Source organism: Triticum dicoccoides, chromosome 2B, assembly GCF_002162155.2.
Source record: "Triticum dicoccoides isolate Atlit2015 ecotype Zavitan chromosome 2B, WEW_v2.0, whole genome shotgun sequence".
NCBI lineage: Eukaryota > Viridiplantae > Streptophyta > Magnoliopsida > Poales > Poaceae > Triticum > Triticum dicoccoides.
In genome coordinates, this window is record NC_041383.1 from 681967392 (window position 1) to 681984482 (window position 17091).

The window sequence follows — 17091 nt, forward strand, 5'->3', positions numbered from 1 at the left end:
ACAAAACATAAATTTAGAGCACCTTTAAAGATTAAGGACTGACTAAACATTGTAATTCATGGTAAAAGAGATCCAGTCATAGTCATACCCAATATAAACTAATAATAATGCATGCAAATGACAGCGGTGCTCTCCAGTGGGTGCTTTTTAATAAGAGGGTGATAACTCAACATAAAAAGTAAATAGATAGGCCCTTCTCAGAGGGAAGCAGGGATTTGTAGAGGTGCCAGAGCTCGATTTTGAAATAGAGATGAATAACATTTTGAGTGGTATACTTTCACTGAAACATAACAACTATGAGATCTCGATATCTTCCATGCTAGACACATTATAGGCGGTTCCCAAATAGAATGGTAAAGTTTATACTCCCCCACCACCAACAAGAATCAATCCATGGCTTACCCGAAACAACAGGTGCCTCCAACTAGCAACAATCTTGGGGGAGTTTTTTTAATTATTTTGATTTGATTTGAGCATGGGACTGGGCATCCCGGTGACCAGTCATTTTCTCGTGAATGAAGAGCGGAGTCCACTCCTCTTGAGAATAACCCGCCTAACATGGAACATACAAACAGCCCTAGTTGATACATGAGCTGCTCGAGCATACAAAACAGAATTTCATTTGAAAGTTTGGAGTTTGGCACATACAAATTTACTTGGAACGGCAGGTAAATACCTCATATAGGAAGGTATGGTGGACTCATATGGAATAACTTTGGGGTTTATGGAGTTTGGATGCACAAGCAGTATTCTCGCTTAGTACAGGTGAAGGCTAGCAAGAGACTAGGAAGCGACCAACTTAGAGAGCGACAACAATCGTGAACATGCATTAAAATTAATCAACACTGAGTGCAAGCATGAGTAGGATATAATCCACCATGAACATAAATATTGTGAAGGCTATGTTGATTCTGTTTCGACGACATGCGTGAACATGTGCCAAGTCAGTCACTGGAATCATTCAAAGGAGGATTGTAACATCCCAAATTTCCAATTTGGAATGTTATACAATAGATCATTATTTCATATCATATTTATTGCATTTTGGTTCGATCCTAGAAATTCTACGTAACTCAAGGACCCACGGAGAGAGTTGGGGATTTCGATATTTCATATTTGAGTTTTCTCAAATTTTGGAAATAGGATCATTTGATAGCATATTGGCACGCAAGGACCCTATCATACCACATCACAACCATTTTAATAGCATATTGGCACGCAAGGTAAACCATTATAAGCTCCTAGCTAATTAAGCATGGCATAAGCAACTACAATCTCTAATTGTCATTGCAAACATGTTTATTCATAATAGACTGAATCAGGAACGATGAAATAATCATATTTACAAAAACAAGATAGGTCGAGTTCATACCAGCTTCTCTCATCTCAATCAGTCCATCATATATCGTCATTATTGCCTTTCACTTGCACGACCAAATGGTGTGGTTAATAATGATAGTGCATGTGCACTGGACTAAGCTGGAATCTGCAAGCATTCAATTCAAGGGAGAATACAAGGTAATATGGGCTCTTGGTTAAATCAACGATCATGCATATGAGAGCCACTAAACATTTTCATTATGGTCTTCTCCTCTCGACCCCCAAAGGAAAGAAAAGAAATAAAACTATTTACACGGGAAAGCTCCCAACAAGCAAAAGAAGAACGAGAAATCTTTTTGGGTTTTCTTTTAATTATTACTACAAGCATGGAAAGTAAGCTAACCAATTTCTTTTGTTTTTCTTAAGGTTTATCAAACACACAAGAAGAAAGCTAGAAAAAGAAATTAAACTAGCATGGATAGTACAATGACAAAGTATGAGCACCGACAACTAGAATGAGTGTGTGAACATGAATGTAATGTCGGTGAGAAATACGTACTCCCCCAAGATTAGGCTTTTGGCCTAAGTTGATCTATGCCCATGGATAGCCTGACTGATATCCGAAGTTGTAACTGGGGTCGTACTAAGATGCAGCAGCCATTGCCTCCTGAGCAGCAGCATGGCGGTGAACTGCCTCCATCCTCCTCTCGTACTCGGTTGCCTCCTCCCTGGTTATAACATATCTTCTTTTTGCCTGATAATCAAAAAGGGCAGGAGCAAGGAGAGTAATATGGACAGTGCAACGTCTGTTAAAGATTAGTCGATACTGGAGGAATTATTCATTCCTCTCAAGAAAATGGTGACTGGCCATAGCATTATAATCTAAATAAGCGGGAGGCAATTCCCTATCATCTTCATGTACAGGTATACCAAGATAATTAGCCACACGGGTCGCATAAATCCCTCCAAACAAATCTCCAACTAAACCATTATTATGCAGCCTAAGTGCAAGAATTACCCCCAAGTTGTATTGTTTATCACCTAATACAGCACTCTTGAGAACACAAAGATCAGGAACACACATGTGACATGCTTCATCCTTACCGTTAATGCATCTACCAATGAAGAGAGCAAATAATGTATAGCAGGAAAATGAATGTTCCCTATGGTAGTGTGTGTTATTTCTCTAGATTCTCCCACAGTGATACTAACAAGAAAGTTTTTATATTCAGATTTATGGGGTTCATTAACATTGCCCCACTGTGGAAGTTTGCAAGCAGTAGTGGAATCTTCTAGGTCCATGGTATATGATTTATCATAAATATCAAACAGGACACTTAGAGAATTATGCGAAGATGTAAATTTAAACCTTCTCACAAATGAATCAGTCAAATAGTAGTACCGAGGACACTTATCTTGCATGAAGTCCTCAAGATCGGCATTACGCACATATGCATCAAATTCATCCTTGATGCCTGCATTAACCATAAACTCTTTTGACGGCCATTCACAAGGACGCACGTCAGCTTCCCTTGGTGGTTCATCGTCCGGTTCACGCATTGCGAGCTTGGGTCCTTTCTTTCTTGAAGAACCACCTTGGTACATTTTCTTGGACATACTTCTTCCTTTGAAAAATTTCTGAAATTTTTAGTAACTCAAAATAAAAGTGAATCAAACTCAACAAAATTGATAGCAACTACTCCCACAAGTGCCTAGTGTTGGAAATATGCCCTAGAGGCAATAATAAATAAGTTATTATTATATTTCATTGTTCACGATAATCGTTTATTATCCATACTATAATTGTATTGATAGGAAACTCAGATACATGTGTGGATACATAGACAACACCATGTCCCTAGTAAGCCTCTAGTTGACTAGCTCGTTGATCAATAGATGGTTACGGTTTCCTGACCATGGACATTGGATGTCATTGATAACGGGATCACATCATTAGGAGAATGATGTGATGGACAAGACCCAATCCTAAGCCTGGCACAAAGATCGTAGTTCGTATGCTAAAGCTTTTCTAATGTCAAGTATCATTTCCTTAGACCATGAGATTGTGTAACTCCCGGATACCGTAGAATGCTTTGGGTGTACCAAACGTCACAACGTAACTGGGTGGCTATAAAGGTGCACTACAGGTATCTCCGAAAGTGTCTGTTGGGTTGGCACGAATCGAGACTGGGATTTGTCAGTCCGTGTGACGGAGAGGTATCTCTGGGCCCACTCGGTAGGACATCATCATAATGTGCACAATGTGACCAAGGGGTTGATCATGGGATGATGTGTTATGGAATGAGTAAAGAGACTTGCCGGTAACGAGATTGAACAAGGTATCGGCATACCGACGATCGAATCTCGGGCAAGTACAATACCGCTAGACAAAGGGAATTGTATACGGGATTGATTGAGTCCTTGACATCATGGTTCATCCGATGAGATCATCGTGGAACATGTGGGAGCCAACATGGGTATCCAGATCCCGCTGTTGGTTATTGACTGGAGAATGTCTCGGTCATGTCTACATGTCTCCCGAACCCGTAGGGTCTACACACTTAAGGTTCGATGACGCTAGGGTTATAAAGGAAGTTTGTATGTGGTTACCTAATGTTGTTCGGAGTCCCAGATGAGATCCCGGACATCACGAGGAGTTCCGGAATGGTCCGGAGGTAAAGATTTATATATGGGAAGTCCTCTTTTGGTCACCGGAAAAGTTTCGGGTTTTATCGGTAACGTACCGGGACCACCGGGAGGGTCCCGGGGGTCCACCAAGTGGGGCCACCAGCCCCGGAGGGCTGCATGGGCCAAGTGTGGGAGAGGACCAGCCCCAGGTGGGCTGGTGCGCCCCCCACAAGGGCCCAAGGCGCCTAGGGTTTGGGGGAGGGAGCAAACCCACCTAACTTGGGGGGCAAGTTTCCCCTCTCCCCCCTTTGGCCGCACCCTAGATGGGATTGGGGGCAGCCGCACCCCTTGGGGTGGAAACCCTAGAGGGGGCGCACCCCCCTCCCTCTCCCCTATATATAGTTGAGGTCTTGAGGGCTGCCAACACATGAGTTTCTTCTCCTGTTGGTGCAGCCCTACCTCTCTTTCTCCTCATATCTCGCAGTGCTTGGCGAAGCCCTGCTGGACTACCACGCTCCTCCATCACCACCACGCCGTTGTGCTACTGCTGGATGGAGTCTTCCTCAACCTCTCCCTCTCACCTTGCTGGATCAAGGCATGGGAGACGTCACCGGGCTGTACGTGTGTTGAACGCGGAGGTGCCGTCCGTTCGGCACTAGGATCTCCGGTGATTTGGATCACGACGAGTACGACTCCTTCAACCTCGTTCTCTTGAACGCTTCCGCTTAGCGATCTACAAGGGTATGTAGATGCACTCTCCTTCCCCTCGTTGCTGGTTTCTCCATAGATAGATCTTGGTGACACGTAGGAAAATTTTGAATTTCTGCTACGTTCCACAACACCTAGAGCCTATATCATCCATTAGAATTACTTGGGACCATATAAATTTGACATGCAAGCTCAAGAACAGGGTCACCTAGGCAGCAAAAATTTGCAATGAATAAAGCACTAGAACAAAAACTAATTGGACCATTGGAGGAGTCACATACCAAGGAACAATCTCCCAAAGCAGTTTTGTGAATGGAGCTTTGAGGAAGAGGAAACTCAAAACCTCCAATAATGATAGCTGGAATTTTTCCAATAGAGTTGATGCTATGAACTTGAGGTTGTTTCCTTGGAAAGTGTACCGTATGCTCATTCCCATTAACATGAAAAGTGACATTGCCTTTGTCGCAATCAATAACAGCCCCTACAGTATTCAAAAAGGGTCTACCAAGGATAATCGACATACTATCGTCCTCGGGAATATCAAGAATAACAAAGTCCGTTAAGATAGTGACATTTGCAACCACAACAGGCACATCCTCACAAATACCGACAGGTATAGCAGTTGATTTATCAGCCATTTGCAAAGATATTTCAGTAGGTGTCAACTTATTCAATTCAAGTCTACGATATAAAGAGAGAGGCATAACACTAACACCGGCTCCAAGATCACATAAAGCAGTTTTAACATAGTTTCTTTTAATGGAGCATGGTACAGTTGGTACTCCTGGATCTCCAAGTTTCTTTGGTATTCCACCCTTAAAAGTATAAATAGCAAGCATGGTGGAAATTTCAGCTTCCGGTATCTTTCTTTTATTTGTAATAATATCTTTCATATACTTAGCATAAGGATTCACTTTAAGCATATCAGTTAAGCGCATATGTAAGAAGATAGGTCTAACCATTTCAGCAAAGCGCTCAAAATCCTCATCATCCTTTTTCTTGGATGGCTTAGGAGGAAAAGGCATGGGTTTCTGAACCCATGGTTCTCTTTCTTTACCCTGCTTCCTAGCAACAAAGTCTCTCTTATCATAACGTTGATTCTTTGATTGTGGGTTATCAAGAATAACAGCAGGTTCAATCTCTACATCATTATTATTGCTAGGTTGAGCATCAACATGAACATTATCATTAACATTATCACTAGGTTCATGTTCATCACCAGATTGTGTTTCAGCATCAGAAATAGAAATATCATTGGGATTCTCAGGTGTGTCTATAACAGGTTCACTAGAAGCATGCAAAGTCCTATCATTTTTCTTTTTCTTCTTTTTTAAAAGGACTAGGTGCATCTACATTATTTCTCTAAGAATCTTGCTCAATTCTCTTAGGGTGGCCTTCAGGATACAAAGGTTCCTGAGTCATTTTACCATTTCTAGTAGCCACTCTAACAACAAAATCATGTTTATTATTTAATTCATCGAGCAAATCACTTTGAGCTTTAAGTACTTGTTTTGCTTGAATGGTAACCATAGAAGCATATTTGGTAATGAGCTTAAGTTCACCTTTAACTCTAGCCATATAATCACTCAAGCGTCCAATCATGTAAGCATTACTCTTTAATTCTCTACCAACATAAGCATTGAAGTTTTCGTGTCTAGCCATAAAGTCATCAAATTCATCCAAACATTGACTAGCAAACTTAGTAGACGGGATTTCAACTTTATCATATCTATAGAGAGAATTTACCTTTACTACCTGTGTCGGGTTATCAAGACCATGTGTTTCTTCAATAGGTGGTAAATTAAGGCCATGTATTTCTTCAACAGGAGGTAAATTCTTAACATCTTCAGCTTTAATACCTTTTTCCTTCATAGATTTCTTTGCCTCTTGCATATTTTTAGGACTGAGAAATAGAACACCCCTCTTCTTCGGAGTTGGTTTAGGAGTTGGCTCAGGAGTTGGCTCAGGAAGAGTCAAATTATTTTCATTAGTCAACATATTCAATAGCAATTCAGCTTGATCGACTGTTCTTCTCCTGAAAACACAACCAACACAACTATCCAAGTGGTCCTTGGAAGCATCGGTTAGTCCATTATAAAAGATATCAAGTATTTCATTTTTCTTAAAAGGATGATCAGGCAAAGCATTAAGTAATCGGAGAAGCCTCCCCCAAGCTTGTGGGAGACTCTCTTCTTCAATTTTCACAAACTTATATATTTCCCTCAAGGCAGCTTGTTTCTTATGAGCAAGGAAATATTTAGCAGAGAAGTAATAAATCATATCCTGGGGACTACGCACACAACCAGGATCAAGAGAATTAAACCAAGTTTTAGCATCACCCTTTAATGAGAATGGAAATATCTTAAGGATATAATAGTAGCGAGATTTCTCATCATTAGTGAACAGGGTGGCTATAACATTCAATTTAGTAAGATGTGCCACAACAGTTTTAGATTCAGAGCCATAAAAAGGATCAGATTCAACCAAAGTAAATATATCAGGATCGACAGAGAATTCATAATCCTTATCAGTAACAAAGATAGGTGAAGTAGCAAAAGCAGGGTCATATTTTATTCTAGCATTCAGGTATTTATGTTTCAGTTTAGCTAATAACTTCTTAAGATCAGATCTATCATTGCAAGTAAGAAAATCTCTAGCAGTTTCTTCATCCATAACATAACCCTCAGGAACAACAGGCAATTCATATTTAGGGGGAGAACCTTCATCATCACTATCATCAATAATATTAGTTTCAATAATTTCATACGCAAGGCTTCGCCTAAGCACCGCAACAATATGACCGAGGTGGATTATGGTGGAGGGGGGCACCGCACACGGCTAAAAGATCAATGATCAACTTGTGTATCTGTTGTGCCTTTGGGGTGTCCCCTGCCCACGTATATAAAGAAGGGAGGAGGAGGAGGCCGGCCCTAGAGGGGGCGCGCCAAGTGTGGGGAGTCCTACTAGGACTCCCCAGTCCTAGTAGGATTCCCCTTTTCCTTTCCGGAGTAGGAAAGAAGAAAGAGGGAAAGAGAGAGGGAGTAGGAAAGGGCAAGGGGGGGCGCCCCCTTTCCCCTAGTCCAATTCGGACCCATGGGGGGGGGCGCACGCCTCGTTCCCTTTGGCCTGCCTCCTCTATTCCCGTATGACCCAATAAGGCCCAATACTTCTCCCGGCGAATTCCCGTAACTCTCCGGTACTCCAAAAAATACTCAAATCACTCAGAACCTTTCTGATGTTCGAATATAGCCTTCCAATATATCGATCTTTACGGCTCGACCATTTCGAGACTCCTCGTCATGTCCCCGATCTCATCCGGAACTCCGAACTACCTTCGGTACATCAAAACACATAAACTCATAATATCGACTGTCACCGAACGTTAAGCGTGCGGACCCTACGGGTTCGAGAACTATGTAGACATGACCGATACACGTCTCCGGCCAATAACCAATAGCGGAACCTGGTTGCTCATATTGGCTCCTACATATTCTACGAAGATCTTTATCGGTCAAACCGCATAACAACATACGTTGTTCCCTTTGTCACCGGTATGTTACTTGCCCGAGATTCGATCTTCGGTATCTCAATATCTAGTTCAATCTCATTACCGGCAAGTCTCTTTACTCGTTCCGTAATGCATCATCCTGCAACTAACTCATTAGTCACATTGCTTGCAAGGCTTATAGTGATGTGCATTACCGAGAGGGCCCAGAGATACCTCTCCGACAATCGGAGTGACAAATCCTAATCTCGATCTACGCCAACTCAACAAGTACCATCAGAGACACCTGTAGAGCACCTTTATAATCACCCAGTTATGTTGTGACATTTGGTAGCACACAAAGTGTTCCTCCGGTATTCAGGAGTTGCATAATCTCATAGTCATAGGAACATGTATAAGTCATGAAGAAAGCAATAGCAATGTACTAAATGATCAAATGCTAAGCTAACGGAATGGGTCAAGTCAATCACATCATTCTCTAATGATGTGATCCCGTTAATCAAATGATAACTCATGTCCATGGCTAGGAAACATAACCATCTTTGATTCAATGAGCTAGTCAAGTAGAGGCATACTAGTGACACTCTCTTTGTCTATGTATTCACACATGCACTGAGTTTCTGGTTAATGCAATTCTAGCATGAATAATAAACATTTATCATGAATTAAGGAAATAAATAATGACTTTATTATTGCCTCTAGGGCATATTTCCTTCAGCTCTACAGGTGTCTCCGAAGGTGTTTGTTGGGTTGGCATAGATCGAGATTAGGATTTGTCACTCTGTGTTTCGGAGAGGTATCTCTGGGCCCTCTCGGTAATACTCATCACTATAAGCCTTGCAAGCCTTGTGACTAATGAGTTAGTTGCGGGATGAAGTATTACAGAATGAGTAAAGAGACTTGCCGGTAACGATATTGAACTAGGTATGATGATACCGACGATCGAATCTCGGACAAGTAACATACCAATGACAAAGGGAACAACGTATGTTGTTATGCGGTTTGACCGAAAAAGATCTTCGTAGAATATGTAGGAACCAATATGAGCATCCAGGTTCCGCTATTGTTTATTGACCGGAGACGTGTCTCGGTCATGTCTACATAGTTCTCGAACCCGTAGGGTGCGCACGCTTAACGTTCGATGACGATTGGTATTATGAGTTTATGTGATATGATGTATCGAATGTTGTTCGGAGTCTGGGATGTGATCACGGACATGACGAGGAGTCTCGAAATGGTCGAGACATAAAGATTGATATATTGGACGACTATGTTCGGACAGCAGAAGTGTTCCGGAGAAGTTTCGGACAAAACCAGAGTGCCGGGGGGTTATCGGAACCCCCGGGGGAACTAATGGGCCTCGATGGGACTTAGTGGAGAGATAGAGGGGCGGCTAGGGCAGGCCGCACGCCCCCTCCCCCTTGAGTATGAATAGGACAAGGAAGGGGGGCGGCGCCCCCCTTTCCTTCCCCCTCTCCCTCTCCTTCCTTCCCCCTCTCTCCCTTTAGGTGGAAACCTACTAGGACTTGGAGTCCTAGTAGGATTCCCTCTTGGGGGAGCGCCAAGGAGGGTCGGCCGGCCTCCCCCTTGCTCCTTTATATACGGGGGCAAGGGGGCACCCTAGAACACACAAGTTGATTGTTTAGCCGTGTGCGGTGCCCCCCTCCACAGATTTCCACCTCGGTCATATCGTCGTAGTGCTTAGGTGAAGCCCTGCGCCGGTAACTTCATCATCACCGTCACCACACCGTCGTGCTGGCGAAACTCTCTCGGCCTCAGCTGGATCTAGAGTTCGTGGGACGTCACCGAGCCGAACTTGTGCAGATCGCGGAGGTATCGTACCTTCGGTGCTAGGATCGGTCGGATCATGAATACGTACGACTACATCAGCTGCATTGTCATAATGCTTCCGCTTTCGGTCTATGAGGGTACGTAGACAACACTCTCCCCTCTCGTTGCTATGCATCTCCTAGATAGATCTTGGGTGGTCGTAGGATTTTTTTTAAAATTACCGCATTCCCCAACATAAATGAATTCATGGAGCCCCTCGCAAAAAAGAAAAAATGTCCTCTGAACCGTGTTCTTTTCAAAGTTTCTCACGAGCCCAAATTTTTTCTTTGTTCTGAGAGCTACTGAAATTTCTAAACTCCACGAAATTTTTAAGGGACTTCACACACATGAGCACCTCGCATTTTTTTAACTATTTTTAAGGATTTTACTATTCACCGATGACCGTGAGTGCAGATGCACCCAAGATCCAAAAGGCCACTTCCGTAAGGGCTGCTCTTTTTGTTTGTGGTTAACTTATAGTCGCATTGCGGATGTCGTAAAGTGGGAGGAGGAGGTTGTCTCAACTCTCGACAACATTTTACTTTGTTATGGGCCGAATATGAAGCAACTAACTAAAAGTTAACCCTTGGGACACTCCGGCGGGCAATGGCGGAGCTTGAGCATAATCCAAGAAGGGGCCATTACATAAAGGGAAGCAAATTTATAGGAAAGGAGGGGCTAATCTCTAACTTAAGCACTAGTTAGACCTAATGTATACATATTCTTCAATGAATGCAAGGATTAAGGGGGGCATGGCCCCTCTTGGTCTGCTTGAAGCTCCGCCACTGCCCACGGGAGTCATTATTTGGCTTGGTAACACGTTTAGTGCTGCGCCTAGCCATCGCCATGTGTCACGTGTTGGGCACTCTCTCTGGAGTTTTATTCTTTTATTTTTCCGTACGCATTTTTGGGTTTTAGATGATTTTTTTGTTCTTGCCCAATTTTCCCTAGGTTTTGAAGGGGGCGGGGGGTTTGATTTTTTTTGCTCGCAAGCAGTCTTTTGCACAAGAGTTGCTCCCATGGCATGGGTTGTGCTTCTCGCAGTAGCACAGATGTGCTTCCGCCAACAGCATATGGCCTGAGCTACCATGAGACGCATGTGCTTCTCGAAATTGGAAAAGCACAACTATGCTTCACTGAAAAATTGAAGGCATCGCTGGAAAAGTTCAAGGCCACTCTCTGCTACCTTCGGGGGAAACCCTAGATCGGATGATCAGATGACGGCGGCACTCTAGTGTCATTTCCCCCTTTGGGGCGTCATTCTGGGAGGTACACACGTGATCGAGGGACCAAAGGACGGATTCTTTGGTGGAGCGGTGCTTCATCTCACTCATTGATGGCGGCGGATCTCGGCGGCATGGTGCTGTGGTGACTCGGCGTCCGATGCGCGGAGATGGACTCGCGCAGGAGGGTGACGCTGTCTGGCGTCGTGGTGGCGTCGGCGGCAGCTAGACCAGGCAAGGTAGATGCAACAGTACAGCTCTGATGATGGATTGGTGGCAGGTGGTTGCGGCGGCCACATACCCGGCAGGCGTCCTGATTGAGGAGCACGCCGGACTGGTAGGTGACCATACCCGGCAGGCGTCCTGGTTGGGACCTCAGGTCTTCGATGTTAGTTTGGCTGCGAGGTTTGTTTGATATTAGGCCCAGACTATCATCACCCCTTCATCAACTGGATAGGAGTAGCGACAGATGTTGCTTAGACGGTGGCTTTAGTCTTACCGTTGTATGACTTTATAAGGTCTTGTGTTAATAATAATAAAATGATTGTATGCATCGTCCAGATGCAGAGGCCGGGGTCTTTCTTCTTTTCTAAAAAATTGCTTCCTCGGAAAAGGAAAACACATAGTTGTGCTTCCGCGAGAAGCACATCCTTGCTTCTGTAAAAAGCACAGTCTGTGCTTCCGCGAATAAATGGAAAAACACAATATGTGCTTCCAGAAAAGTGAAACTCGCAACCTTTTTTTCGGGCTCTAGTTTTTTTGGTATTCATTTTTTTCTGTTGCCGGTTTTTCGGGGTTTTTTTTGGATTTTGTTTCCTTTTTTCGGTTTTTTTCTTCGAAACCCATTAACTTGGGATCTAGTTTCGACGACACGAGAAATTCAAAGACGAAAACGGTTCGGTATTTGGACGCACAATTAGAGATAAAAATATTTTGAAAGAATAAATCTAGAAAAGAGAAAACTCACATGTTATGCGCCACTTGTCAACACCTGAGAATATATTGAGTGATCTTTGCAAAGGGTTACCTTTGACTAGTGATTGCCTATTATAAATTTAAACCATAGGCACAAGTATCAAAGAAACATAATGAGTTGCCCAACTCTAAACACGCTTCCGCGATTATTTGGTTCACAAGATTTAGAAAAACATACAGAAGGCGGAATCCTAAAGGGATGAAGTACACAAAAATCAATAAGTGGTTTGTTTGCACCATAAGAGAATCAAGGAATTTTGTATAGAGATCAAATTCATATCATAGGTATCATAGGCATGAAGTAAAAGGAAAAATTCAAAATCATAGCGTAGGAAGATGATCAATACAAAGTTTTAGGAAGTCATCGCATTGTCTACTTGATTATGATATGGATTTGGATCCAACGGATAATGCAAATCGAAAAATCAAGCCCGCTTATAAATGAAATAAATGAAAGTGAAAGTTCAGTACAAATTGGTAGAGCGAGAGCATGAAATAAATGGAAGTGAAAGTTCAGTACGAATTGGTAGAGCGAGAGCAGCTAGTTTAGAAGGAAAAGAAAAAGGGCACCAAGTCAGTGGTAAGTTAGGTCATTCCTTTCGGGCGATAAATATAGATAAGCTTGGAAAAGTGAAATGTTTATTCCATTGAAAAAATATTCTATTGGAAAATATCTACAGATTTGCATACTACATAATTTATATAAAAATACAGTAGAATTCATTTGAAGGAAAGAGCCCTCATGTACGGTACGTCTGGACTCACATTTCAGTGGATTTCATCGTTTATTCTTGGAAGTACTCGTACAACCCAACTACGGTAAATATACGTATTAATAAGATCGGTAAATATGCTCCACAACTCGATTAAGTGTAGTTGTTGGCGATGTCGGCGAGGTGGCCCGCCAGTCCCTCCGGCGCGGAGAGCATGGCCATGTGGTCGGCGTCAGCCATCTCCCTGACCTCAGCCACGGGGATGGCTGCGATCATCTGCCTCTGGTACTCCTCGACCATGGCCTGGTCCTGCTTGGCGATCACGTAGACCTTGGTCACCGCGCCGTATCGGGCAGCGCTGAACGGCGGCCGTTGCTGCTGGTCGGCGACGTAGTAGGAGCTCACCCGCGCCAGGCTCTGGCACAGCGTGTAGTCCTCTTCGGAGGTCAGCTGGTAGAGCTTCCGGCGCACGAACTCGGGCCCGAGGAACACCGACGGCGGGGCGTGCTCCTCGTCGACCACGCTGTCCATCCAGTCGGACACGGGGACCTCCTCGATGACGCGGGTGCGCGGGCCGTCGCAGTCCGGCATGAAGGCGGTGAGGAACACGGCGGCGGCGACCTTGTCGGGGAACTCCTCGGCCGCGAGCGCGACGCTCATCCCGCCGAAGCTGTGGCCCACCAGCACCGCCCGCTCGCCGTCCGGGAGGTCCCGGAGCGCGTCGAGCAGGGGGCGCGTGTAGTCCTCGAAGGTGGGCGCGTCGCTCAGCCGGCGCGCGTCGGCGCCGCAGGCCGCGAGGTCCGGCGCGTCCACGCGGTGCCCCGCGGCGCGGAGCAGGGTGGCGACCTTGTACCAGCACCAGCCGCCGTGGCCCGTGCCGTGCACCAGGATGAGGCGGGTCGACGTCGCCACGGCGGCCGCTGGCACAGAGGAAGAAGACATGTGTGCGCCGAGCACCTAGTAGGCCAGTAGCTTCGTTTGTTGGCTGCTTGAGTGATGCTACGCCTCACAGTTTGCTTATGTACGTGGCCATGCGGGCGTCTTCGTCAAGAAAGGTGGGCAGATGCGGTATTGTATTGTCACGGCTGATGCAACGCTGGCGCGGGTCAACACGCCGCTTCATTTCCGCATTGACAGCCTGGCAGCGGAGAAGATGCTCTTCAGTTAGGCTGGTTGTAATGGGAAGTATCACCAGTCTATGATATTACATCCGTAATGTATAGTATCATATGTTGGTATCATAAAGGACTATATTTATTGTCATGCATGACACAAAGTAGCACATCATTTAATATGATACGGTATCATGATAGTATCATATGTTGGTATCATAAAGGACTATATTTATTGTCATGCATGACACAAAGTAGCACATCATTTAATATGCTACGGTATCATGATATGATACTCAAGCCTCTCTTTCTTCATTTAATTCTATGTGACCTCATCAAAACTGTTTAGTTGGCATGCGTGATACTACGGGGGTGCTTGGATCCAAGGAACTATTTTTAGTCTGACTAAAAATAGTCTCTTTTAGAGGCTAAAGTTTCAAGCACCCCTGACTAAAGAGAGGTTAGGACTAGTCTTGAGACTAAAATGTTTTAGTCATAGGAAACCTATTAAAATATGTATTAGACATCTCTCTCCTCATTTAATTCCTCTCTTTTAACACATGCGAGTTCTGGATTGGAGGGTTTTGAGAATAATAAATGTTCAATAACTTGATTTTAGTCTCTTTAGTATTTGGATCCAAGCATGGGTGAGGCTAGCAAGTTTTAATCCCACTACTTTTAGTCATAGGACTAAAATGTATCCAAGCACCCTCTACATATGATACTCCCATTACGGACAGCCTTAGACATGTTCGTGCCCGTTGCCATCATCGACATAAATGCGACGGTTTACAGCTCGCAAAAGGACGACGACTCGCACCTTTGATTCCTGCAAGGTGCCAGAGGCTGTACCTGTACGCTTCAAGAGCAGGGAAGTGCACAGTAGATGCAGGTAATGTTTCCACAGATATGATCAAACCTACAAAATGTTGACTCGGACAAATAGTATTTCAGTTTTGCCAAAGTATTTGGGAACGAAGCGAATACTATTCAAAGTTCTCTTTTATGAAAAATCACAAGAAATGGAACTTCTCCATTGAGCATAGCCTTCATCAGGTAGTAAAAGTAAAACGCAGGATGGTACATGTGCATTCCGTAACCAGACACGCTATCCTTTCTAGAGACAACTCATGGAAGACTTTTCTAATATCTCAAACAAATGTGCCAATCTGAGATGTTTCAGTAGTCGCCATTAGAGCATTCACGGCCATGGAGCAGTGAGATTCAAGGACCATGAACACTGAATTTCCTTCCCTGGTCCTTGTTTCTCTTATAAAGAGACATGAGATGGTAATCTTACAAACTGAGTCCAAAAACGGCCAGCTTGGGCATCCTTGGTGGGGTCAGAAAATTTGGAAAGACAGACGTATTTAACTTAACAGAGACATATCCTTTGCAGCACATACCTGGTGTTTTTGTACACAAATAACCTAAATCCTGCATTGCCTGCTTGGCCTTTACCTTTTTAAACATGCCGTGTCGTGAATCGTGATATTCATCGACAGTGAGTTCAAGGCAGGGTCCTTCTAAATCCCACCTATGGAAATGAAACTGAGTTGGTAATAGCAGTATATGTTGGCTTTGCCTTGTAATTTCTTGGCTGGTTTTCTTGACCATCACAACAAAGATCACATATTGTACAATTGATTTTATGGTATTCCATGTAAAATCTTTCATAGTTAAATCAAACTTGTATAAATTTACCAAAGGCAACTTCAGTTAGGCTGGTGTTTCATGATGCTCTTCATTTCACGGATTCAGAAGTATGACAAGGGATATCTGAGGCTGTTCTTTCAAGGTTCAATAGTTGTATTTAGTGCCTGTGGGCCGTGGCATATGAAACTGTCTTTATTTTCAGTTAAGTGGACAGAGCATTATTTATCGCACCTGCATCTGTTTCTTCCTTGCTTATGACAAGCACCATAACTCTGATCCCATAGTATGTTTTGTGGGTCTGGCTATGCTCAACTTTGTACAAGCTAAGTTGGCACTGTTAAAAATGCATACGTGTAGTTAGAGATAAGGAGAGATAAAGATAGAATTAGTTTAAACATATTATGGCTTGTCTTGTACTCTAAGTCTCTCACTTCACGATGTACTCTATATATACGGCAACATATCCTGTGAATCCGATTGATAAATATATCCTTGTATCCCTCTGTTTCTCAGCCTCCCGATCAATATCCATCGTCTCACGTGGAGCCAAGTGAAAATTTGCAGTCACCGCCCGCTTTCTGACTTAACAAATATTTTTGTTTGCGGAAACCCCCCTAAACCCTCCGATCCATCATCGCAAACCCAAGCCCCAAGTCGTGCGTCCTCCATCTCCTGCCCCAAATCCTTCGTTGCCAGATCTCTCGGCTCCCAAATCAAGTCCCAATCCGAAGGCGTCCTACGACGACAACGCCCAGATGATTCACTCGAACTTCTCTGGAGACGGCAAGCAAGTAGCAAAAGCAACGGCTCGACGGTCACATAGACCCGACCGGCCGGTCGTCTCGACGGCGAAGGCATGTTAACTGACGACGTTCCGCGGTTGTGAAGACGAGTCTGATGAGGCGCCAATGATGCCCTGGATGGCCTCCCCTGACCGCGAAGATTCCTTCATAGGAAGATGCAGTCTCTCGTGATCTATAGGAAGTTGTAGTCCTGTAGTTTGTAGCCTGTAGCAGATGTACTAGTGCGCTCATATGAGTAATAGTATTTGCCCCTAATGAATGGCATGGTGTGAGATGCTTTCACATGTTTCTATTAATTTATAAATTGCTTACCGATACGTGATAGGCCTTGTTCAGATCAGAGGCTTTGGCTCAGCTTTTCCCTTGTTAAAATACCATGTTTGCTGTTGCCACAAAATTCAGTGACTAGTTCAGTTATGTACTTGTGTGTTGAAAAAAAGTCAGTGATTTTCTCAGTCATGTGGTCAAAGCATATATTGTTCGGTATAAAGCTTTTGAGTTGCAGAAGTGGGCTGGGATGGCTTTCTCTACTTTTGATATGTAAGCTATAAGCAGCAAGTCACTATCCAAAATTTCCTGAACATTCACAAAGTTCAGTGACTAGCTCCCGTATGTGTT

At 43.9% G+C, this 17091-nt stretch overlaps 1 protein-coding gene across 1 annotated transcript; it reads right to left on the minus strand.

The window, feature by feature from the left end:
• Positions 1–12831: 12831 nt before the first annotated feature.
• On the minus strand, positions 12832–13875 carry LOC119365578 (salicylic acid-binding protein 2-like). The gene has a single exon (XM_037631227.1). It carries the CDS (start codon positions 13842–13844, stop codon positions 13056–13058), a length of 789 nt encoding a protein of 262 aa, XP_037487124.1. The 5' UTR covers positions 13845–13875; the 3' UTR covers positions 12832–13055.
• Positions 13876–17091: the final 3216 nt, after the last annotated feature.